Consider the following 26,508-nt stretch of genomic DNA (forward strand, 5'->3'; position numbering starts at 1 on the left):
CTGGCTTCCTAAAGGAAAAGTCCATAGACCATTATTAAAATGACTTGGGGAAAATCCACTGCTTATTTCTGGAATAAGCAGCATAAAATGTATTGAACTTTTTTTGGGGGCCCTGTCAGGTATTTGTGACCTGGATTGGCCATTGTTGGAAACAGGATGCTGGACTTGAGGGACCTTTGGTCTGTCCCAGTGTAGCAATACTTATGTACTTAACCAGCAGAGGCCAGTGAGCAGCAGCGTTGAGGAAACTCCTCTTTTTATACTAACTCTGAAAGGCACTGACATAATATTGGATTGTTTTGGGGTGGCAGCGCTTAGGGCTGGCCATTGTACTATTTTTTTTTCTCCAGTGGTAGCTGTGGGTGAGCAGTATCCGTGGAACACTGCAAGGGAACACGGCCGTGCCGATGCGGTAAGCGGGGTAAGCAAGGCAGGGGGGCGCCTGCCTTCGAGGGGCGTCACTGCCCTGCCGTCCCTGCCTTCCACTCATTTGCAAAATCTTTCACCTGAAGTTGCGATCTGCAATGCAGCAGAATTCACTGAGGTAGGCAGGCTCTTCAAGTTATTTGAGAGAATGCATCCAGATTGCTATATATGCTTTGGTTTGGGGATAACTCCTCACTCAGGGTGAGCTTCAGAGCTTGAACAGCATTCAAATTAAAGAGAACCTGAAATTTTAAAAGTGCTAAAAATAAGTTTTAAAAGTATTTGCATTAAATCTAATTACAGAATTCAGGTGCTGGGAGTCTGTACTTGGTTGTCATATGCTCAGATTTGTTTAAATCATATGCAAATTAGTCCATTTTTGGGAAGTTCTCATTTGCATATTTAAGGATAAAAAAATGATGGAAATGTTTACAGCCTTAATGTTAGGTCATGGCTCTGATCAAAAGTGTGAAGTTTTATCCAAAAACGAAGGGTTTATCTAGTGTTTTTGACTAAAACTTCCCATTACAGTGTCTGTATGTTAATCTGCATTCAAATAGAGCTCACTGATTGGATGATCAGCTTCTGTTAGCAATCTGCCGGGAAGGGAACAGAGTGAGACAGTAACTGACCGTCGGTTTGGCCAAGAGAGACATGCAGCTGTGAGTTCCTGTGTGTGTTGACTGAAATTATAAAAGAGTGCCTGATTATGTGGTAAATGAGAAAATATGAATGAAAAGAGGTTGGTGGAGATTGAAGTTTGAGGTATCTCTAGTGAGAAAAGGATCTGAATATTTCAGGATTACTTGAAGTTTATGAAGAATAGAAAAGGGTGAATTTCAGTTTAAGAGTGTTTAAATCCTATAAGCTATATAAAGGCTAGGTAGATTTAAGTGACTGTAAGCAAGGAAACCTTAATATTTGATCTGGAATAAATATTTGATCTGAGATAGTTGATCAGAGATAAATGTTTGATCTGAATTATATCCTTTGGTGCAAAGGAGATTAGAAATAGAATCTTTGGAAACTAAGAGGACTTTGCTCACATTTTGAATTAGCATTCCTATTTTGAGTTGGAAATCTTTGAAGTGTTATGAAAATACATTTTGCTTTAATGAAATTGCTAAACTTTAGAGTCAGAGACTTATCAATGAGGGATACATACAGTGCTATTTTTTCCTGAGGTCTGGCTTACTTGCCTGCGCCCTTCTGTTCCTGCTCTGCTAGACGGAGGGGGGGGGGGCGCCAACTGATAGTCTGCAGGGGGGCACCAGAGACCCTAGGCACGGCCCTGAAGGGAACTGGCTGCCCCAGCTCTGGTGGCAGAGATAGAAAAGCCCCAGAGCTGGATATGTTTCTGTTACTAATTTTCGTTTGCAAAGAGTGGAAAGATAGTGTGGGGACTTAGTGCTTAAACATGTTTGTGCTAGATGCTGTTGGACCTTATAAACCCTGAAGAAGCTGTGTGGGAGACCTTTTAAGACCTGAATACTGCCAGGTGAATCTGCTCCAGAAAGCTGTGCCTGTGTTTTGTTGGAACATTAATGCACTGCTGGGGCAGTGAGAAACTACAGTACTGTGTTGGTGGAAGGTAGAGCTGGGAAACGAGTCCATGTGGGTGAATTGTTGGAAGCCTTGAGTAGGATACTGAAGAGCTAACTTAGCGGTTCATGAGAAGAATGTGTTTTGTTATGAGACACTGCAATAAACTTTATGCTGAGCAGTGAGAAAAGTGACTTCTTCATACTTGTGCCGGGGGAGATTAGGGTGAACGGGCCCATCACAATGCACAGGACTTGTCAACAATGAAAGGGAAAAGACTCCAATGAGTTTGGGAACCCTTTTGGTCTCTGTTATTACCCACGGCTTGAAGTAGAATTTTGAACGTGTAACCACGTTTACTCTCCAAGGCAGTGTGAAAGGTGAGGGTTATGGGGGTGGGGAGTTTGGGACATATTATATTGTTGATTTTCTACTGGCTCTGGAGACGTTTTGCTACTCTTTTATACAGATTTTGCTTAATTTTGAATAAACATATTGGCACACATGAAACACAAATGTACATAACGACTTTGCTCATGTTTAACCCAAACTCCGGCCCTGTACAAGCATGTACCGGCTGGTACCACACATGCTTTTAAACATGACCTAAGTTTCTAAGCGCCTAAAACAGTGTTACATGCAAAAGTAGGTTTATAAAATCCCCCCCATTATACTGTCTGGCCTTCATTTTCATTCAAATGGATTGTTCTCCATGAAACTGGATAGCCCTGTTGCTCATTTCTGTACTCTTTAAATTAAATTTAGACAGCAGAAAAAGATGCATCAATTATGCATTCTTCCTCTTCAGTGCCGGCCGGGGTCAAGGAAGGAGAACTGGGATGACTCAACACAGCATGGCTAACCCTGGCAAAGCAAGGAGTTTACAAAATAATGGGAAACAGATTGTGTTTTCACCATCTGTTTCTTTATCAGTTTACATGTGGTTTAAACTGAATAGTATTAGACTGGAAAACAGTCAGTGCTGGCAGGGAAAAAGTTGACCATCAACAAGCTTTTCGGAAGGTGGATGGGAGCTAATATATGAAAACAGGAAAAACTGTTGTGCCTCACACAGTTATACAATGACATTCTTTTGTTTCTGATAGGAGATAAAGTCCCAGATACTGCTCTGGTCTTGAGAATATAGGAGCCCATTACTAAAGCGAGTTAAGATCTGCCGTTAAGGCGGGATTTTCCTATGCATTAACTGCAAATTTAACATGGCACTGTTTAACATTTTTATCTCCTTTTTATTTTGCAGGTTGTGTGCTAATGTTGCCATTATTGTGTGATACCTGTCTAGAGTTAACAGGCGTTCAGTGCTCCTGGATTAACTGCTTTAGGAGAGAAATCATGGAAGCGATCAAAACAAGAGAAATATTTTATTAATAGTAAAGTTAAAAATGTGCTCGACATGGCCATGTTTCGACTTGAATGGTGCTGCTTCAGGGGCAAAATGATACCTTATGGTGTCTAGTATTCACTTCACCAAAGGGGGGGAGGGGGGGAATGGGACTTGATATACTGCCTTTCTATGGTTTTTGCAACTACATTCAAAGCGGTTGACATATATTCAGGTACTTATTTTGTACCAGGGGCAATGGAGGGTTAAGTGACTTGCCCAGAGTCACAAGGAGCTGCAGTGGGAATCGTCCACTACACTAACCACTAGGCTACTCCTCCACTAGCAACATTCCAAATAGGGAAAGGGAACTGGTACTTGACATGTCACCTTTCTGTGGTTTTTGCAACCTACATTCGAAGGGGTTTACATGGAGGGGCATAATCGAAAGGGGCGCCCAAGTTTTCCTGAGGACGTCCCGGCGAAGGGGCGGGGAAAGCCGTATTATCAAAACAAGATGGGCGTCCATCTTTCGGTTTGATAATACAGTCGGGGACGTCCAAATCGCGACATTTAGGTTGACTTTAGAGATGGCCGTCCTCAATTTTCGGCCATAATGGAAACCGAGGACGCCTATCTCAGAAACTACCAAATCCAAGCCATTTGGTCATGGAGGGAGCCAGCATTCATAGTGCACTGGTCCCCCTGACATGCCAGGACACCAACCGGGCACCCTAGGGGGCACTGCAATGGACTTCACAAATTGCTCCCAGGTGCATAGCTCCCTTACCATGTGCACTGAGCCCCCTAAAACCCACTCCCCACAACTGTACACCACTACCATAGCCCTAAGGGATGAAGGGGGGCACTTAAATGTGGTTACAGTGGGTTTCTGTTGGGTTTTGAAGGGCTCACATTTACCACCAGAAGTGTAACAGGTAGGGGGGGATGGGCCTGGGTCCACCTGCCTGAAATGCACTGCACCCATTAAAACTGCTCCAGGGACCTGCATACTGCTGTTAGGGAGCAGGGGTATGACATTTGAGGCTGGCAAAAAATATTTTTAAAGTTTTTTTTAAGGGTGGGAGGGGGGTTAGTGACCACTGAGGGAGTAAGGAGAGGTCATCCCCGATTTCCTCCGGTGGTCATCTGGTCAGTTCGGGCACCTTTTCGAGGATTGTTCATAAGAAAAAAAGAACCAAGTAAAGTCGGTCAAGTGTTTGTCAGGGTCACCCTTCTTTTTTCCATTATCAGTCGAGGACGCCTATGTGATAAGCACGCCCCAGTCCCGCCTTCCCTATGCTTCTGACACGTCCCCAGGAACTTTGGTCGTCCCCGCGACAGAAAGCAGTTGAGGGTGCCCAAAATCGGCTTTCCATTATGCCGATTTGGGCGACCCTGGGAGAAGGACGCCCATCTCCCGATTTGTGTCGAAAGATGGGCGCCCTTCTCTTTCGAAAATGAGCCCAAAAGTCCACGTCAGTTGCAAATGAACGATCCCTTCTCAGACTTAGCAGATTAATTGCAGCAAACTAAAGAGAGTTTGCACTAGTTCCTGCAGTTACGAAGACGCGTCATCGGAAGGTGATGTCTGAAATTGAATGTACACATGCTAATCACACTAGCAACAGATGCATCACTCAAAGCAAATATTTTAACTAGAGTCTTCATTTTAACAACACAGCTGTCCACAGTGGGGGGGGGGGGGGGGGGGTTAGCAATAAATTATATTAAACCACATTAGGAGACAATCGGCACACTGACACATCAATTAGCATTTTGTTCGCTTTTTCCACAGTCTAAATCAAATGTTTAGAAATGCCAACCCGGCCCTTGAGCCACACAGGCATCATTTGTCCTTTCTCATAGCACAAATTTTTGGGATCTTGCCAGGTATTTGTGACCTGGATTGGCCACTGTTGGAAACAGGATGCTGGGCTTGATGGATCTTTGGTCTGTCCCAGTGTGGCAACAGTTATGTACTTATGTAAATTTGTAAACCGTACAGACTCATCACCTTAAAAGTCTGCTGTTAACACACACATAGTGAATCCATTTATGGATAGCTCCACTCACTTTTTCCGGAGACGAGAAGGCGGTAGAACTAGAGGATATGAATTGAGGTTGAAGGGGGGCAGACTCAGGACTAATGTCAGGAAGTATTTTTTCACGGAGAGGGTGGTGGATATGTGGAATGCCCTCCCGCGGGAGGTGGTGGAGATGAAAATGGTAATGGAATTCAAACATGCGTGGGATAAACACAAAGGAATCCTGTTTAGAAGGAATGGATCCACGGAATCTTAGCGGATATTGGGTGGTGATGCCGGTAATTGGGAAGCAAAACCAGTGCTGGGCAGACTTCTATGGTCTATGCGTTGATCGTGACTGAATAGATAGGGATGGGCTCAGTGTAAATTTTAAGGGGCTTCAGAACTTAGTACAAGAACAGTACTGCTTACCCTTATGACCCAACTTAACTTTTTAAACTGCCCCGACGATTATTATACCTTTGCCCATGTCTCACAACCTCCTTATGTTCATTCCTCAATCTCTTCCTCTCCATCTTTCCTACTCCTTACCCCTCCCAATCTCTTCTCCTTTTGCTCATCCTATCTTTGTTTACCTCTCCATGCTCAATTTACATATCCTCAAAACCCCACTACTACTATGTTTACTACAACTGTAACATTCTCCTTCAAAACTTTGTAATTCTATTTACTATGTAAGCCGCATTGAGCCTGCTATGTGTGGGAAAGCGTGGGGTACAAATGTAATTAATAATAATAATAATACTGGGCAGACTTCTACGGTCTGTGCCCTAAGAATGGCAAGGACAAATCAAACTCAGGTATAAAGTATCACATACCATGTAAAATGAGTTTATCTTGTTGGGCAGACTGGATGGACCATTCAGGTCTTTATCTGCTGTCATTTACTATGTTACTATGTTACTTTTTGGGGTTCTACATGGAATGTTGCTACTAATCAGGATTCCAGAATCTTCAGAACTTCTAGTACAAGAACAGTGCTGGGCAGACTTCTACGGTCTGTGCCCTGAGAAAGGCAAGGACAAATCAAACTTGGGTATACATATAAAGTATCACATACCATGTAAAATGAGTTTACCTGGTTGGGCAGACTGGATGGACCGTACAGGTCTTTATCTGCCGTCATTTACTATGTTACTATGTTCTTGTGGACATCCGTGGATTGCCCACAGAAACCGAGGTCTTTCTCATGGTTCACGTCTCAGTCTTAGCTTGTATTCATTTTTTCTTTTTAGCCTAATCAACCCCTCCCCCATTTAAACCATCCAACTTGAATCGTTTTCCTTCATTTGAAGGAGTTTTTTGCTTTACAGTCGTATTGTATTTTTAGGGGAACAACTCTGAAAATCTGTGCCCTCTTTTTAACAAAAAAAAACCCTACACCCCCCCACCCACACACACACCCTATTTCCCTTTGAAAATGAAAGAGCTGGTCGTGGACTTTGCATCTGTTTGTAGCAGGGATGAACTCCATAACACATGGAAAGTTCAAAATGAAATCCATGCACGTTGTCTGTTGGCTCCATCCTCTCCTTGCTATGGACCTTGCTGGAGCCAGGCTTACCGCGTCATGCTTCACTAAAGCATTTGTCGACAGAGATGGAGTTACAGGTGCTAAGAGTCACTGAAGCTGCAGTCACGAGGGCAAAAGTTACTGAGGCCAAACCTGGCTTTTCTTGGCAGGGATGAGGAGTTGGGAGTCTGAATTGTGGAGTCAGAAGCAATTTTTGTTGGGAGTCGGAATCGGTAAAAATGTACTGACTCAACTCCAGCTTCAACAGAAAAACTTACAACATTACAATATATGCTAAATGTATCATTTTATACTATCTATCTATCCAGTGTTTTTTTTTGTAGAAAAAAGGTGCCAGTACTCATTATGAGTGGGGTCACCACATATGGCTCTACCCCTATGATAGTAACATCCCTTATACCAGCCATGGCGCATATAAACAGACATCAATAAAATAAAACAGACATCATTGAAAATATTATACTAGTATAGGAGAAAAAATAACGTGATTTTTTTTCATTATAAATAATTTCTGTAAGCTGTTACAGCTCCAGTATACCCAGTGCAAAATAAGACAGCAGATGTAAATTCTCAAATTGGACATATTACGAACACTAAAATGAAAATAAAATGATTTTTTTCTACCTTTGTTGTCTGGTGACTGTTTTTCTTTCCATATTAGTCCCAGTCTGTGATTCTGCTGCTCTCTATCTGTTCTCTTAACACCGTTTCCAGGGTTTCCTTTCCATTTATTTCTTTACTTTCCTCCTTTCTTCTTCATTTCTTGCCCTACATCCATAAGTAAAAGCTGGGTCCTCCTCCATAGAATTGACTGGAGGAGGTATAACGTGGATCCAGCTTTTGCCTATTTTCTCCTCTCTTCCCTTTCCCTCATCTCCATCCATGTGCATCTTCTTCTTTTTTCTTTCCTCCCCTCCATCCATGTCCAGCACTTTTCCTCTCTCCATCCATGTCCAGCATTTCTCCTCTCTTCCCTCCCCTCTAATCATATAAAGCAATAATTCTCTCTCCTCTCTCCTCCATCCAAGTCCAGCATTTCTCCTCTCTCCCTGCCAACCCCTCCATCCATCCATGTCCAGCAATTCTCCTCTATCTCCTGCTCTCCTCTCCATCCATTTCCAGCATTTCTCCTCTCTTCCCTGCCCTTCCATCCATGTGCATCTCCTCTCTTCCCTCCCCTCCATCCATGTCCAGCATGTCTCCTCTCTTCCCTGCCCTCCCCTCCCATGTCCAGCGATTCTCCTTTGTCTCGTCCTTCCCTGCCATCCATGTCCAGAGATTCTCCTCTCTCCCCTTCCCTCCCCTCTCATCCATGTCCAATGAATCTCTCTTCCCTGACCTCCCCTCCCATCCATGTCCATGGATTCTCTCATCCCTGCCTTCCCCTCCCATCGATGTCCAGCAATTCTCTCTTCCCTGCCCTCCCATCCCATCGATGTCCAGCAATTCTCTCTTCCCTGCCCTCCCATCCCATCGATGTCCAGCAATTCTATCTTCCCTGCTCTCCCCTCCTATGATGTCCAGCAATTCTCCTCTCTCCCCTGCCTTCCCCTCCCCTCCCCTCGATGTCCAGCATTTCTCTCTTCCCTGCCCTCCCCTCCCATGATGTCCAGTGATTCTCCTCTCTCCCCTGTCCTCCCCTCCCATCAATGTCCAGCGATTCTCCTCTCTCCCCTGCCCTCCCCTCTCCTATGTCCAGCGATTCTTCTTCCCCCACCACATCCTCCTCCCAGCCCGTCCTCCTTCTCCACTGCCTGCCAGCGAAGCGATAGAAAGGCTGCCAGCGTCGGACTCAGCAGCGTGAACGGTGCAGTGACTGAGAGAGCCTGCCAGCGTTGGACCTTCCCTCTGCGAGTCCCGCCTAAGCGGAAAGAGGAAGTTGAAACGTAGGCGGGACTCACAGAGGGAAGCTCCGACGCTGCCAGCCTCTCTCAATTGCTGCCAACACCATTCGTACTGCCGAGTCCGACGTAGTAGTAAGTAGGGGAGTGAGAGGAAGGGTGCAGGTCTCGCCTGGGGGAAAAAAGGTACCGGTATGCCATACCGGGGCGTACCAGTACCAAAAAAGCACTGTATCTATCTATCTATCTTTATCCTGGACCTGATAAGTTATATAGTACCAGTATTTTAGATCCAGAACAAAAACTTTTAAGCCTAATACCAGTAGAAGTTAGAGTCAGAGCCGGAAAGCAGAAAAAATAGAGGCGTCAGCGTCAAATCGTTGGTGTACTGACTCCACAGCCCTGCTTCCTGGGGTAGGCCTCCTCCCAGTGGAAGTCTGGTCATGATTCCTCCATCCTTCTCCCCGAACACAGAGGTAATAGCAGCCATAAAACCTTCTACGCTGTCCAGAAGCCGACTGCCACATTCCAAAGGAAGGGTACCCACTGTAAGGCCAATCCTTTAAGAAACATGTAGATAAGGCCACCTTGACCTCCTGTAATAGTTAAGGGATTACTTAAAAATTACTTATCCTGTCTGGGGCAGGGACTGTCTTTTATATATCTGTACAGTGCTGTCTACACCTAGTTACAGCTATTAAAATACCATATAGTAGTAACAGTAAAAACACACGCTCCAAAAGCAGATACCACAGTACAAGTTCAGGTGCACATTTGCTTTGAAAAATGAACCTCACCTACAGATGACAATATAGGCGAGTTATACATTTAATAACATGAATAGGAGGTGAAAATTTGTGCAGAGCATCCAGGTAAAGCATATGCAGAGTCTCTGACAGTTTAAAAACTGTTCTCTTACTCCTAATCCAGGTCCCCCTCACCTGTTCCCGTCCTATCCTTGTGAACGATCCCGGGATGTCTCCAATCTCGTCTCTATTCCCCTCCTTCCCCCCTCCTCCCTCCCCTTCTCATGCGCCTTGTGGAATGCCCACTCAGTCTGCAACAAACTGTCTCTCACCCATGATCTCTTTATCTCTCGCTCCCTTCAACTGCTCGCCCTAACCGAATCCTGGATCTCCCCGGAAGACTCTGCCTCAGTTGCAGCCCTCTGCCATGGAGGCTATCTCTTCTCCCACACGCCCCGCCCAATTGGCCGCGGCGGAGGCGTTGGGCTACTACTCTCACCCTCCTGTAGTTTCCAACCCCTCCACCTACCGCATTCTCACTGCTTCTCATCCTTTGAAGCCCATTCCATCCGGCTTTTCTACCCGCTACCACTCAGAGTGGCAGTCATTTACCGCCCCCCTGATAAATCCTTCCCTTCCTTCCTTACCGACTTTGATGCTTGGCTCTCTGTCTTTCTTGACCCCTCATCTCCGTCCCTCATTCTCAGAGACTTTAACATACATGCTGATGACCTATCCGACCCCCATGCTTCTAAGTTCCTCACCCTAACATCCTCCTTCAACCTCCAGCTGTGCTCCACCACCCCTACTCACCGTGACGGCCATTGTCTTGACCTTGTCCTCTCCTCCTCCGGCTCACCCTCCAATTTCCACGTCTCAGCTCTTCCTCTCTCCGGCCATCACCTGATCACATTCATACTTCTTCACCCCCCCCCCCCCTCCACCCCGTCCAACTTTAACCACCACCTCCAGGAACCTCCAGGCTATTGACCCCTCCACCTTATCATCTACTATCTCTAATCTCCTCCCATCCATCATGTCCTCCGAAACAGTCGACAAAGCGGTCTCCGCTTACAATACCGCTCTCTCCTCTGCTTTGGACACCCTCGCGCCATCCATCTCCCGTCCCACAAAGCGCACCAATCCCCAGCCCTGGCTGACTCCTTGCATCCGTTACCTTCGCTCCTGCACCCGATCCGCCGAGCGCCTCTGGAGGAAATCTCGTACCCTTTCAGACTTCCTCCACTACAAATTCATGCTATCCTCCCTCCACTCCTCCCTATTCCGTGCAAAACAGGACTATTACACCCAATTGACCAATTCTCTCAGCTCCAGCCCTCGTCGTCTCTTCACCACCCTTAACGCCCTCCTAAAAGTGCCCCCCGCTCCTAATCCCCCTTCTCTCTCTCCTCAATCACTGGCTGACTATTTCCGCGACAAAGTGCAAAAGATCAACCTTGAGTTCACGGCCAAGCCACCACCTCCTCTTCACCCTTTAACCCTCTCCCTCAACCAACCTACCCAGGTCTCTTTCTCCTCTTTTCCTGAGATCACCGAGGATGAAACTTCCCGCCTTCTTTCCTCCTCGAAATGCACCACCTGTTCCTCTGATCCCATCCCCACCAACCTACTCAACACCATCTCCCATACTGTCACCCCCGCCATCTGTCGCATCCTCAACCTCTCTCTCTCCACTGCAACTGTCCCCGACACCTTCAAGCACGCCGTTGTCACACCTCTCCTCAAAAAACCTTCACTTGACCCTACCTGCCCCTCCAACTACCGCCCCATCTCTCTTTTACCCTTCCTTTCCAAAATACTTGAGCGCGCCGTTCACAGCCGCTGCCTTGATTTTCTCTCCTTTCATGCCATCCTCGATCCACTTCAATCCGGTTTTCGCCCTCTGCACTCGACAGAAACAGCACTCTCTAAAGTTTGCAATGACCTGCTCCTGGCCAAATCCAGAGGTCACTACTCCATCCTCATCCTCCTCGATCTTTCCGCCGCGTTTGACACTGTCAACCATGATTTACTTCTTGCCACGCTGTCCTCTTTTGGGTTCCAAGGCCCTGTCCTCTCCTGGTTCTCCGCTTATCTCTCCCACCGCACCTTCAGGGTACACTCCCATGGATGTTCCTCCACTCCCAACCCACTATCTGTTGGAGTTCCCCAGGGCTCTGTCCTTGGACCCCTTCTCTTCTCAATCTACACCTCTTCCCTGGGCTCGCTGATCTCGTCTCATGGTTTTCAGTATCATCTCTATGCTGATGACACCCAGCTATACCTCTCCACACATGACATCACCGCGGAGACCCAGGCCAAGGTATCGGCCTGTTTATCCGACATTGCGGCATGGATGTCCAACCGCCACCTGAAGCTGAACATGTCCAAGACCGAGCTCCTCGTCTTTCCTCCTAAACCCACTTCTCCTCTTCCTCCACTCTCTATCTCTGTTGATAACACCCTCATCCTCCCCGTCCCATCTGCCCGCAACCTCGGAGTCATCTTCGACTCCTCCCTCTCCATCTCTGCGCATATCCAACAGACTGCCAAGTCCTGTCGCTTCTTCCTCCTCAACATCAGCAAAATTCGCCCTTTCCTCTCTGAGCACACCACCAGAACTCTCGTCCACGCTCTCATTACCTCTCGCCTTGATTACTGCAACTTACTCCTCACCGGCCTCCCACTCAGCCACCTATCCCCCCCCTTCAATCAGTTCAGAACGCTGCAGCACGTCTTATATTCCGCCAAAACCGATATACTCATATCACCCCCTCTCCTCAAATCACTTCATTGGCTTCCGATCAGATACCGCATATAATTCAAGCTCCTCCTCCTTACCTACAAATGCACTCAGTCTGCGGTTCCTCACTACCTCTCCACCCTCATCTCCCCCTATGTTCCCGCCCGTAACCTCCGCTCACAGGACAAAGCCCTTCTCTCAGTACCCTTCTCCACCACTGCCAACTCCAGGCTCCGCTCATTCTGCCTTGCCTCACCCTATGCCTGGAACAATCTTCCTTTACCCATACGCCATGCCCCCTCCCTACCCATCTTCAAATCGCTGCTTATCTCTTCAATGCTGCCTTCGGCGCCTAACCGCTCGAGATATATAGAATGCCCCAACCTATCCACCCTATCAGATTAACTGTTCACTCGTCATCTAGATTGTTCACTTGTCTTTAGATTGTTCTCTTGACTTTTAGATTGTAAGCTCCTTGAGCAGGGACTGTCCTATGTTTAAATTGTACAGCGCTGCGTAACCCTAGTAGCGCTTTAGAAATGGTATTTAGTAGTAGTAGTAGTAGTCATTAGCCAAACAGTTTTTGGAAAGGTTAGCCCCAGTGACCACCTTCCCCGAAGCTCTAAAGAAAGTGATGTGAGAGCTGAGGAGGGTTGAGATTTGGCAAACGACTGGGATGAAAAGAAGCAAAGAAAGGAAAGATGAGGCTGGTCCTGACGGATCACTTCTCACTGCCGGCCTTAGCATAGATGGAAACCTAAGACAGAATTAGGTATCCAACTGCAGGGCACCCGGACAATTTCCTTCTCCTTCGTGTCTCTCTGGAAATCCTTGTACCTTAAAGTTCACAATTTTTCATGACATCATAAGCACCATTTTGCATCAACCCCATCATTCTATAAGAGGGTGTTTAAAAGTTAGGAGCCATTTGCGTGTTTAAATTTATCAAACACTAGAATTACACATTAGAGTCTTACACGGGGACAGAAATTTCACCCGTCCCTACCCACCCCCGCTGGAATCTATCCTATCCCCGCCTGTCCCCTGTGCTAAAATAACCCAACTTGTGATAGAATGACTGAACTTAAACAGCAGCCCACGTTGATAACTTCCCCTCTCAGTGCTTATGGGGATTTCAATGCTTCAGTGCTATTATAATTGACATGGCACAAAGAAAGGATAGTAGATGATGGCAGAAAAAGACCTGCACGGTCCATCCAGTCTGCCCAACAAGACAAACTCATATGTGCTAGCTTTTGTGTATATCTTACCTTGATTTGTAACTGTCCTCTTCAGGGCACAGACCGTATAAGTCTGCCCAGCACTATCCCCACCTCCCACCACCAGCCCCGCCTCCCACCACCAGCTCTGGTACAGACCGTATACGTCTGCCCAGCACTATCCCCGCCTCCCAACCACCAGCCCCACCTCCCACCACCGGCACAGACCGTATAAGTCTGCCCAGCACTATCCCCACCTCCCACCACCGGCTCTGGCACAGACCGTATGTCTGCCCAGCACTATCCCCCCCTCCCAACCTCCAGTCCCGCCTCCCACCACTGGCTCTGGCACAGACCGTATAAATCTGCCCAGCACTATCCCCGCCTCCCAACCACCAGCCCGGCCTACCACCACCAGCTCTGCCACCCAATCTCGGCTAAGCTCCTGAGGATCCATTTCTTCTGAACAGGATTCCTTTATGTTTATCCCACGCATGATAGGTAGGCTGGCCCGGCACTACACTTCCATGGGAAACCCGCAGGACCTGTCTCCATCCCCATGAGATCTCCACAGGACCTGCCTCCATCCCCGCAGGAGTCCCATGCACCTGGAGGGGATTTCTGCCGGACTCCCACGGGAACCGCAGGATTCCCACTAACCCCGTTCCCATGCAGCCTCTCTATTACGCATATGAATGTTCACTTATGCGCCTATGTGCCAGCAGAGTGCTCAATGCTATTCCTTAATTTAAGTCTCATTCGAGCCAACGTAAAGATTCAATAATAGGGAGGAGGCCTCTGTATCAAGTCATGCAAACAATGTCCAACACCCTTCATTCATAATGATAGTGAAAATACACAGCTCCTATGGGCCTCACTGGTGACTTGTTTCACACAGGCAAAGCTAATGACGTGATAGGCCTGCCTCCTCACCGGTCCTTATATTTAAACATTAAATTCAGTGTTATTAGGAACCACTACCAATATGGACCATTGTTTCGCCATGTGCTGCTTGGACCGCTCCCTGAAGCAGCATACGGCGAAACATGGTCCATGTAAGCAGTGGTTCCTTATTTAAGATACGTTATTTGTATTGAAACATTCATCCAATCATTGTTATCTTCTGACAAGGTCTTCTATTATGCATCCCTCTTTTGTATATACTTTTATTCACTAATTGTCAATTTTATCTGTAATAAAACCTAATCAAACCCGCTAACTCTACAAACTTAGAACTAACTATAACTACTTATGCATAGAATTGTCATACTCTGATTTTGCTGCATACTTTGCCAACACAATTAAAAGTCTCCACCAGGATTTACAGGCAATCCCAACCAGTGCCTAACCAGTCAACCAGGGGTGCACAAACTCGCCCCCTCCAAACAGAGACAGATGGAACACTTTTAACCCAATGACAGAGGAGACCCTTGACAAAATCCTAAGAGACCTTCGACCAACTACCTGCTCCCTCGATCCCTGCCCATCAAAGATAGTGCAGCAGGCAAGTATGGGCCTTATAGAAGGCGCCACAAAAATTGTGAACACCTCTCTTTCTAATGGGCAACTACCAACAACATTAAAAAGAGCAGTGGTTCCCCCTCTGCTGAAGAAAAACAACCTTGACCAGGAGAAACTTGAAAGTTTACAGGCCAGTATCCAACATCCCGTTTCTTGGGAAACTCATAGAACAAACAGTCTGTGTTCAACTTAATGAATGGCTAGAAAAGAGTAACTGGCTAGATCCATGTCAATCTGGATTCAGACCTGGTTATGGTACAGAAACGGTCCTCGTATCCCTGCTAGATGATCTTCACAGAAACCAAGACAAGGGATTCGCCTCGATGTTAGTACTGCTAGATTTCTCAGCAGCTTTTGACACCGAGGATCATGATATCTTGCTAGCACGACAACAGGTATCAATGGAACAGTACTTGCCTGGTTCAGATCCTATCTATCAGACAGGCAACAATCCATAATGTTTGGTAACAACTTATCACCACCATGGACACTGTCCTGCGGGGTACCACAAGGATCGATACTTTCACCTATTCTGTTCAATATCTACCTCAAGCCACTAGCTGAGCTGATTTGGTCAATGGACACTCAGTTCTACATCTATGCAGATGATGTGCAGATACTCATACCCACTGAGCCTGACTTACCTACAGCCTTGAACAAACTGATCACTCGTCTAATATCAATTCAAGAATGGGCTAAACACAACAAACTTTGCCTGAACCCAAGTAAAACCGAGGTCCATAACACAAGTGGATACACACCTGACATCAAAATCCCTTTTGGGAAGTATGAACTCCCCCTCAAATCACAAGTCAGGAACCTTGGAATACAGCTAGATTCAACACTTACTCTGATTCCCCAAATCAAAGCAACCTTCAAGAGCTGCTTCTACTATTTGCAACAGCTATGCTGTTTCTCTCCTTACATCGAGAAAGTAAATCTTATCCCAGTTGTGCATGCCATGATAATATCAAGACTGGATTACTGCAATGCACTATACAATGGTCTGACTACAAAGGGCCTGCACCAGCTTCAATTGATTCTGAATGCTGCAGCAAGACTCGTAGGTTGCAAGCGACATGACTACATCACACAATTCTTACAAAAACTTAATTGGCTATCACTACAATTCAGGGCTAAATTTAAAACTCTAGGTCTGATCTTCAAGGCCCTGAAAGGAAATGGCCCCGAGCACCTGAAGAATAGGATGATCCTCCACACACCGCCAAGGACTTTCACTAACTACACCCTCTCCAAAAGACATTACACGATGTGATACCCACAAAGGAGCCTTCTCTGGAGTAGCCCCCACACTTCAGGAAGCAGGTGAAAGCTTGGCTGTTCAACCAGGCCTCTAATGGAAGAAGTAACTTTGTTAGTCTCACTCACACACACAAGGAGTGACTCGGGCTGCACATACTGCAGCGGGACATGTTTATCCACTCCTCCATATGCAACTTTCTCCAAATCAGTCACTTTACTTTCTAATTCTTCCTACTTTCTTACCCATCTATATGTTACAACTTTGCCTTACCCCTCACTACCAATTATAATGTTTCTATTATGTATTGTGTTGACATTGTAAGTAGTACACTATGCCATACTTTGTATTGTTTTCAAATATTTTTACTGTTGTAATTGCCTATTGCTCATGTTTGATCTATTCTTACTGTACACCACCTTGAGTGAACTCCTTCAAAAAGGCGGTACATAAATCCTAATAAATAAATAGATAAATAAACCTCCAAACCCTCCATCTTTGTGAGCCACATAGAACCGGACTTCTCTGGATAATGCTGAGATATAAATGCAGTTATAAATAAAAAAAAATAAACATTTTGAGAAATTTAATTTTGACATGAACACAACTGTACACTAATAAGGACCGGTGAGGAGGCAGGCGAATCACGGCATTAACTTAGGTGTGAAACGAGTCGCTCTGTGTTTTCACTATCATTACAAATGAGCACATAAATCACTTTACCCCCTAATTCTATAAACTTTCACTTACAAATTTACACTTAGCACACAGAGCTGGTGCAAATGCTTGCACTTGGATTGCTAAAAACATACCCCGCCCACCTTCAAACTACAAGCCATTGCTTTTAAGCGCCATGCAGTAGAACAGCACATAGCTGGAATACTGCTGTTCAGACAAGCGTGAGCACACATCCATCAACATATACCGCTATTCTGCTCATTTATGTGCATTTTTGATGCTACGTGTCGGCATCTCTTTAGAGAATTAACTCCTATGTGCATAATCCTGAACCACATTTCCACAGATCATGGCCTAAAGAAATCATTTTGAAACCTGCCCTCCTTACGCTCAAACGGAGGTGGCATTACATCTTACTTGTGGCCAAGCTCGTGTGCAATGGTGAAGGCGAGATTGAGGCCGTTGTCCTCCGCGAGAACGCACTTCCTCTTGGTACTGCATACTCCACTGAGGTAACCTATTCCTGGGGAAAGCAGGCACAGAAAAGTCTGGTCAGCTGAACTGTTCAATCTCAGTTAAAGGGCTTGGTTAAAGTGATGAACAACAGAACAGTTTGCAGAGTGACACTGGCTGAAGTCATGTAAGTACAGTTAATCACGTCTATAGGACAAGTCACTGCAGAGAACATAAGGACATAAGAGCAGTCATACTGGGTCAGACCAATGGTCTATCTAACCCAGTATCCTGTTTCCCACAGTGGCCAAGCTAGGTCACAAGTACTTGGCAGAAACCCAAATTGTGGCAACGTTTCATGTTACGAATCCCAGGGCAAGCAGTTGCTCCTCCATGTCTGTCTCAATAGCAGACTATGGACTTTTCCTCTAGGAACTTGTCCAAAACTTTTTTAACTCCAGATATGCTAACTGCTGCGAAAAAATAATTCCTCCTATTTGTTTTAAAATTATTTCCACGTAACTTCCTTGAGTGCCCCCTAGTCTTTGTACTTTTGGAACGAGTAAAAAATCGGTTTACTTCTACTCATTCTACACCACTCAGGATTTTGTAAACCTCTCCTGTTTCTTAGGGACATGGAACAATGATTGTAACGTAACATAGTAGATGACGGTCCATCCAGTCTGCCCAACAAGATAAACTCATACGTGCTACTTTATGTGTATATCTGATCTTGATTTGTATCTGCCATTTTCAGGGCACAGACCGTAGAAGTCTGCCCAGCACTAGACTGGCCTCCCAACCACTAGCCCCATCTCCCAACCAACTAGCCCTGCCTCCCACCACTGGCTCTGCCACCCAATCTCCGCTAAGCTTCTAAGGATCCACTTCTTCTGAACATTTTTTAAATTAAATATATGAACTTTCCAACCATATGTACATACCAGTTTTCTTTTTATCCGCAAATAAAATATTGTGTGTGTAGGAGTAATTACTGTACTAGACCTCACAAGGGTTGTGTTCAGTGGTGTGCTGGAGCCGGCTCGCACCGGCTCGCAAGAACCGGTTGAAAAATGTTCTTCCAACTTGCGAGCCGGTTGTTAAAAATCGCGAGCCGGCACTGGCTCTCCTCCCTCCCCTCCTCCCTCCCTCCAGATCTGGTCCCTCACCGACTCCTTGTCCTTTGTATTCTTTGGGGCAGGCAGTCTTGCCTGCCCGCTGCCAGTGCTGACTCTCCCCCGCTGCCGGATCGCGCTTCAAAATGGCCGCCGAGACTTCAGCAGAAGTCTCGCAAGGCCGCCTCTGGAAGTCTCAGCGGCCATTTTTAAAGCGCGAACCGGCAGCGGGGGAGAGTCAGCGCTGGCAGCGGGCAGGCAAGACTGCCTGCCCCGAAGAATTCGAAGGACAAGGAGTCGGTAAGAGACCGGATCCGGAGGGAGGGAGGGAGGAGAATTCGCTGAACAACTCGGGAGGGGGTGGCAGGGGAAAGAAGGGAGTCGCTGGGCATGGGTGGATGGAGGGGAGAGAAGGGTCGCTGGGTATGGGTGCATGCAGGGCAGGGGAGAGGAGGGTCACTGCTGGACATGGGTGGATGGAGGGCAGGGGAAAGGAGGGTCACTGGGTATGGGTGCATGCAGGGCAGGGGAGAGGAGGGTCGCTGGGTATGGGTGAATGGAGGGCAGGGCAGGGGAGAGGAGGCTCACTGGGTATGGGTGCATGCAGGGCAGGGGAGAGGAGGGTCGCTGGGTATGGGTGCATGCAGGGCAGGGGGAGAGAAGGGTCGCTGGACATGGGTGCATGGAGGGCAGGGGGCGAGAAGGGTCGCTGGACATGGGTGGATGGAGGGCAGGGGAGAGGAGGGGAGAGAGAAGAAATGCTGGACATGGATGGAGGGGAGGGAAGTGTGAGGAAGGAGATGAGATGAGGGAAAATGAAGAGAGGAGAAAAACTGCACATGGATGAAGAAAATAGGAAGAAGCTGAGGACCAGAAATGAAGAAGAAAGGAGGAAAGGAAAGAAATAAATGGAAAGGAAGCCCTGGAAATGGATTTAAGAGGACAGATAGCAGCAGAATCGGATACTGGGCCAGCATGATCAGAAAAACAGTCACCAGACAACAAAGGTAGAAAAAAATCATTTCATTTTCATTATAGTGTTTGGAATATGTTCACTTTGAGAATCAGGTGCTCAACATTAAAAGTTTATATTTATTTACTTATTTATGGCATTTTATCGCACATTAAACATGAATTAGATTGGAACCTGGGATCATTTAATTTTTTTTCCTGGAGTAATGCATTGACCCCCCCCCCAGGCTCTCTCCCCGGCTATAGCCAGCTCTGCAATTTGGGGGGGGGGGGGACGCAGAGGGGGACCGGGGAGAGAGCCTGTTGTTAAACATTTATCAGCACACCACTGGTTGTGTTACGGGGATTTTACCAAGTTTCTAACCCATAAGTGCCTCAGGTACAGCCTGAGATTGTAGTACTTTGAGTTTCTACTGAAAAAGCAGGCGGTCAATTTTAGAAACACTTGGAGAACCCTTTCACAAATTTATCCCTCCATGTGTCTATCTGTTTTCAAAAGCTATCAAGATTTTCACTAAATACAGAGTTGCTGGGTAAGGACAAAGAAACCCCACAGGAGACTAAAGTTCTTTAATTACATAGAATAGTTAGGGAGTAATTAATTCTGGGAAGCTACACTCAGTACCAGTAATGCTGACTTGAAAATGCCTTTCATTTTTTTTTTGTTTAAACAGCTCACTGCTGAGCCAGCAGAATTTAAACACTAGTAAACAAGCCAAATTTTGACACAAAACATCAGTTCCCAGAAGGCAGGAGCTAATCCAAACCTGCAGTTCCCCCTCCAGTCGAGGTTCCAGCGCTCTCATTACAGACATTTAAGATCGTTAATGGTACCAAAGCTGCAGTCTGCTGAGATGCAAAGGATCCTCCATGTAGGTACAGTAAGTGCCTGACAGAAAGATGTGATTTGGGATTTAAGTGCCTGAAAGGAGGCTGATAAATGCATGCCAGACTGATAACAAGTTTCACCAAAGCTGGCTTTACATGTATGATGGCAGACGTGACAAACAAACTGTAGTGTTTAATTGCTGAAGGAATTGTTAAAGACTACAACAAATAAAAATCTATTTTTCTGTGTGTGGAGGACTAGACTAGAGGTTAGAGCACCAGGTAATGAACAAAATGGAGCAGGGTTGAAGGTGCGGGGGGAGCAGAGAGCGGACCTGCCAATGGTGCCGGCACATATTTTAAACACAACAGATCGCATGAAAAACAGGCACCGGTGCCGTCAGAAGTCCATTTTGGCGGAGCGGCCGCTCCCCTGGCGACTCACATAGCTACGCCTCTGCGCACATCATTTCAGCACCTATCTTTGGGGGTCATTTACAAAATCTAGCCCCAACCACTTAACACACTTTAGACAAAGCACCTCTAAGTTCCAGGGTGGACAAAACATGTGAAATATGGACCACTGGCATAGCTGCCGAGAGGGGCGGCAGGGGGGACAAACTTCTCTGGGCCCGGGCCTCCAAGGGGGGCCCGGCGCCGCAGTCCCACCCGCCCTCCGTCGTCGACCGTCTGCCACCGGGCCGGGCCCCCTGCATTGAAATCACAGCGCCTCTCACCTCCGTGTGAAAGCGCTGCAGGCAGCAGGGCAGCAGATCGCCTCCCTTCGGCCCTCCTTCTGAAATTCCGATAGTGTGTCCTTCTGATTATGGAGCTCGAGGTCAGAGTAATTAATGGGAACACGCTAATTATTAACACTTCCCTCTCTGTGTCCCGCCCTCGTCTGACGTAACTTCCGCGAGGGCGGGACACAAGGAGTGGAGGGCCGAAGGGAGGCGATATGCTGCCCTGCTGCCTGCAGCGCTTTCACATGGAGATGAGAGGCGCTGTGATTTCAATGCAGGGGGCCCAGCCCGGTGGCGGACAGATGGGGTGAGCGGCAGCGACCTCAGGGGGGGGGCAGCGGGGGCGGCCCAGTCTCTCGGCGGCCCTGACCACTGGCATTCTTTCTATTAAACCTAGGCGATTCAGAGCGAGGAGCCCTTATAACATATAAAGTATCACACACCATGTAAAATGAGTTTATCTTGTTGGGCAGACTGGATGGACCGTACAGGTCTTTATCTGCCGTCATTTACTATGTTACTATGAAAAGATGCTTTTAACCCTTGATTCTGCTGACTTCGCATCCACCAATTAGCCGCAACAGGTCATGACTGCTTTGGACCTCTGTTAACTCTTTCTTTCCTATAAAACCATGTATTTCCTTTGCTGTTATAATTGATTTTATTTTATGTTAACTGCTCTAAAGAACCCTATAAGGGCGATATAGCAACTAATATTAAACTTGAAACTTTATCCCTCCTGGAAAAAGACAGTGGGAATATCCTGCATCAAAATGAAAAGTTCTACTGATGTTCCTCAAGGTTGGTCATTTGCCATTTTTGTTATTCAGAGATGCCAGAGGGGCAAACTTTTAAGTAGAAGATTCTGAGCCCGCCTCGGAACCCAGCTCTTTCCCCACCCCATTCTGTCCATCCCTTCCACAGCACTTCTATTCCAGCATCGTGGCCCGAAGACCTCCAGATCTCCTGCCTGTGGCATCTTGTGGGTGATCAAATCTGCTTGTACTTGAGTGCAGGGAGAGAAAAAAAGTGAATCACTATCTCAGAGTTGGGGATTTGGTATTAGCTGGGGAGAAGGGTGATTTTTGTCATGTACTGGCCACATTTTTATGTACACTGCTTTTACATCTGTTTATTACTGTATGTAGGGTTCTTATTTTAAGTGATGACTTTGTTGAATTTATGTGGTTAAAAAAAAAAAAAAAAAGTGAATGACCAGTCCTGAGTCTCCTGTGTTCTCCGGGACTTTCCTCATTTTGCACAGGAATTGCCCTCTGAAGCGGGGGTCTCCAGCTCAATGTGGGAGACTTGGCAGCTCTGGCTATTAAGAAAATACCAGTTTTCCACCCGCAGCAATCATACAGGGTCCACCAGAAACGGCTGATAGTTAATGTATGATCTGTTTTTCTGAAGGGAAGGAAATATTGAAAAACAATTAAAATGAACAGTGAAGAACTTATAGTCATTCGGTTGCTACATTTTAGTGCAGCCACTGGTCATAACGCAGTTCCTCAGTACCAATATAGCTGATAAAAAGTCTCCAAAGAAAGGCAAAGCAGACACCGATGGACCTGTTTGTACACTACCTTGCTGATTTACCCTTCCTCAGGAGATCAACCCAGTCTCAGACTGCAAAACGACTGGGTCCTTGTGAAACATACTTAAAACAGTTTGAAAGCCTGTGAGAAAAGAAATAAGCCGGTAGTGAATGTTACTCTCCCTCTCTTCTCCCCCCCCCCCCCCCCCCCCCCCCCCCCACCGTAGCTGCTTCTACTGCTTGGACTTTAGTTATGTATCCAAACGATTTAGCTAGGCAGGATAGGTTCTTGCCCATATAAATTGCATTGAGCGGGTCAGGAGGGGACATTCAGTTGCACTTAACCAGAAGGTGGAGTGGAACAGGTAGACGTGAATCGCTTGTTTACTCTTTCCAAAAATACAAGGAACAGGGAGTATGCAATGAAGCTACAAAGTAGTAAATTTAAAATGAATTGGAGAAATGTTTTCTACAATCAACGTGTAATTATACTCTGGAATTTGTTGTCAGAGAATGTAGTAAAAGCAGTTAGCTTAACGGGGTTTAAAAAAGGTTTGGATGGCTTCCTAAAGGAAAAGTCCATAGACCATTATTAAAATGGACTTGGGGAAAATCCACTGCTTATTTCTAGGATAAGCAGTATAACATGTATTGAACTTTTTGGGGATCTTGCCAGGTATTTGTAACCTGTGTTGGCCACTGTTAGAAACAGGATGCTGGGCTTGATGGATCTTCGGTCTGTCTCAGTGTGGCAACACTTATGTACCACTGAATATCTGCTCGCACCACTGTGGTGATCCAGAGGCAGAGCCAGGAGTTATGGGGGCACTGGTGATATTCAGTTCTGGTACTCACATAACTAATCGGGCATGGACCGCTTAAATAACAGTCCTAACTTTACCCAGTCAGCTATGTGCGTATGGTACAGAATCTTGGCTGTATCTGAACAGCTTATGCAAATTAGTATACAAAATTCAGAAATGACTTTAAATACCGATATACTCGTGCTCTGCAAATCAATTGTGTCCTCTTCACAGACAATGGTGGACTTTCTGGTACAAAATAAGTACCTGAATATATGTAAACCACTTTGAATGTAGTTGAAAAAAAACTCAGAAAGGCGGTATATCAAGTTCCATTTCCCTTTCCCTTTGGGCAACATAAGTCCACTATTTAAAGCGAAGAAGATGCTTAGCATCTCATTGGACTCCAGATAAGTACTTTTGTGATATTTAATAATGTATAGAATAGTCAGTGAAAAGGACAATTGATCTGCAGAGGACAAGTATTTCAGTATTTAAAGTCATTTCTGAATTTGGTCGACTAATTTGCATAAGGATTGAGCACATTGGTTTATGGGAGTTTGCCCAACGAAAGAGAAAAAATGTCCACCTGCGCAATGACTGCTGGACTCAGAGGGTCTTTTACTAAGGCGCACTCACGTTTTTAGCGCGCGCTAAAATTGTGGGCGTGCTAAATGTTAGAGACGCCAATGCATTCCTATGGGCGTCTCTAACATTTAACGTGCCCACAATTTTAGTGCGCGCTAAAAACGTGAGCGCGCCTTAGTAAAAGACGCTCTCAGTTAGCTGCGTAGTGTGAGACAATTCTGAGGGCTCTCCTATTTTTCAATAACATTTTTAATATTTATTCATTGTATTTGTACCCCACATTTCCCACCTATTTGCAGGCTCAATGTGGCTTACATAGTACCGTCAAAGGCGTTTGCCCAGTCGGTGGATAACAAATACAAAGTTGTATAGTGATCGTATGAGGTATAAGTGGAGGGTCGGAATGGATGAAGATTGCGTGTTGTCCTGTTTGATCATAGTCATGCTGTGTTGGTAGTTACGTGAAGAGGGTTACGTGGTGTCGTTGGGGTAGGCCTTTTTGAAGAGGTTGGTTTTTAGTGATTTTCTGAACTTCAAAAGTGGTCGTGGATTGTTTTCACAGCCCATTCTATAGTTGTGCGCTTATGTAGGAGAAGCCGGATGCGTAAATTGTTTTGTATTTCAGTCCTTTGCAATTTGGGTAGTGTAGGTTTAGATAAGATCTTGACGATCTGACTTTGTTTCTTATTGGTAAGTCTATGAGGTCTGTCATTTATTCTGGGACTATGCCGTATATGATTTTGTGGACTTAAGGTGCAGATTTTGAAGATGATCCGTTCTTTGATTGGGAGCCAATGCAACGTTTCTCGGAGGGGTTTGGCACTTTCGAAGCGTATTTTGCTGAATATCAGCCTGGCTGCTGTATTTTGGGCGGTCTGGAGTTTTTTTATGAGTTGTTCTTTGCAGCCCGCGTAGATTCCGTTGCAATAATCTGCATGGCTTAGGGCCACTGATTGTATTAGGTATCGAAAAGTAATATATAAAATGTGTCCTTTATACACATTGTTTTGGGATGGTGTTATACACTGGCCCTTTGTTTTGATTTTGATATATTGCCAATTACTTTGGATTGTTTTGGGTCTGTTTTGTGTACCATAGTAACCTAGCGACAAGACTGATTTTATCAAATTCTAAACATGAGACAGCGACTCCACCATAGATGAGTTTGCATTGGCTTCCTGTTCAAGCGAGAGGGATTTTTAAAATCTGCGTAATGATTTATTTGTTTATAAATGGAAACATGCCTGGTTACATAAATCAGTGGATTTTATTGCCAAAAATGAGAAGTAGAAGAATAAAAGGGAACTTATTGGGATTTGGATTTTCCCTCATCTAAAGGCATCAGATTTAAAACTGCATAATTTTACTACCGGCATATTTGTCAACAAAATATTGGAACGATCTGCTAACTTGCATTAGGTCTATGTCTTCTTATGTTTTATTTTGGAAATCTTTAAAATGTTACTTGTTTAGAAAATTTGCATTAGGTGAGGTTTAAACAGCAGCTGTATATTATTGCTTCTTTTTATTCTATTTTACTCCTCACCGGCCTCCCACTTAGCCATCTATCCCCCCTTCAATCTGTTCAGAACTCTGCTGCACGTCTCATATTCCGCCAGAACCGATATACTCATATCACCCCTCTCCTCAGGTCACTTCACTGGCTTCCGATCAGATACCGCATTCAATTCAAGCTTCTCCTTCTTACCTACAAATGCACTCAGTCTGCTGCCCCTCACTACCTTTCTACCCTCATCTCCCCTTATGTTCTTCCATTCACAGGACAAATCCCTCCTCTCAGTACCCTTCTCCACCACCGCCAACTCCAGGCTCCGCTCATTCTGCCTCGCCTCACCCTATGCTTGGAACAACCTTCCTGAGCCCTTACGCCAAGCCCCCTCCCTGCCCATCTTCAAGTCTTTACTTAAAACCCACCTCTTCAATGCTGCGTTCGGCACCTAACCCTTACCGTTCAGTGAATCCAGACTGCCCCAATTTGACTGCCCCTATCGGACTGACCGTTCACTTGTCTATTAGATTGTAAGCTCTTTGAGCAGGGACTGTCCCTCTATGTTACATTGTACAGCGCTGCGTAACCCTAGTAGCGCTTTAGAAATGTTAAGTAGTAGTAGTATTTTGATGGGGTTTTTTTTGTTATCTGTCAAAAGTACATAAGTATTGCCATACTGGGACAGACCAAAAGTCCATCAAGCCCAGCATCCTGTTTCCAACAGTGGCCAATCCAGGTCACAAATACCTAGCAAGATCCCCAAAAAAGTACAAAACATTTTATGCTGCTTATCCCTGAAATATTTCCCCCAAGTCCAATTTAGTAATGGTCTATGGACTTTTCCTTTAGGAAGCTGTCCAAACCTTTTTAAAGCTCTACTAAGCTAACTGCCTTTACCACATTTTCTGGCAACGAATTCCGGAGTTTAATTACACGTTGAGTGAAGAAACATTTTCTCTGATTTGTTTTAAATTTACTACTTTGTAGCTACTACTACTTAACATTTCTAAAGCGCTACTAGGGTTACGCAGCGCTGTACAATTTTAAACGAGGAAGG

The 26,508-nt window shown here is 45.7% G+C and overlaps 1 protein-coding gene across 1 annotated transcript in view; it reads right to left on the bottom strand.

Annotated features, from left to right (window-relative positions):
- LOC115459907 (A disintegrin and metalloproteinase with thrombospondin motifs 17-like) overlaps positions 1-26,508 on the bottom strand; it is a 393,810-nt gene that overhangs the window by 193,834 nt on the left and 173,468 nt on the right. Inside the window, exon 9 of the mRNA XM_030189734.1 lies at positions 17,320-17,425. Coding sequence (XP_030045594.1) covers positions 17,320-17,425 — 106 coding nt within the window. The remainder of the gene's footprint in view (positions 1-17,319; positions 17,426-26,508) is intronic.

This window comes from Microcaecilia unicolor, chromosome 1, assembly GCF_901765095.1.
Source record: "Microcaecilia unicolor chromosome 1, aMicUni1.1, whole genome shotgun sequence".
Taxonomy (NCBI): domain Eukaryota; kingdom Metazoa; phylum Chordata; class Amphibia; order Gymnophiona; family Siphonopidae; genus Microcaecilia; species Microcaecilia unicolor.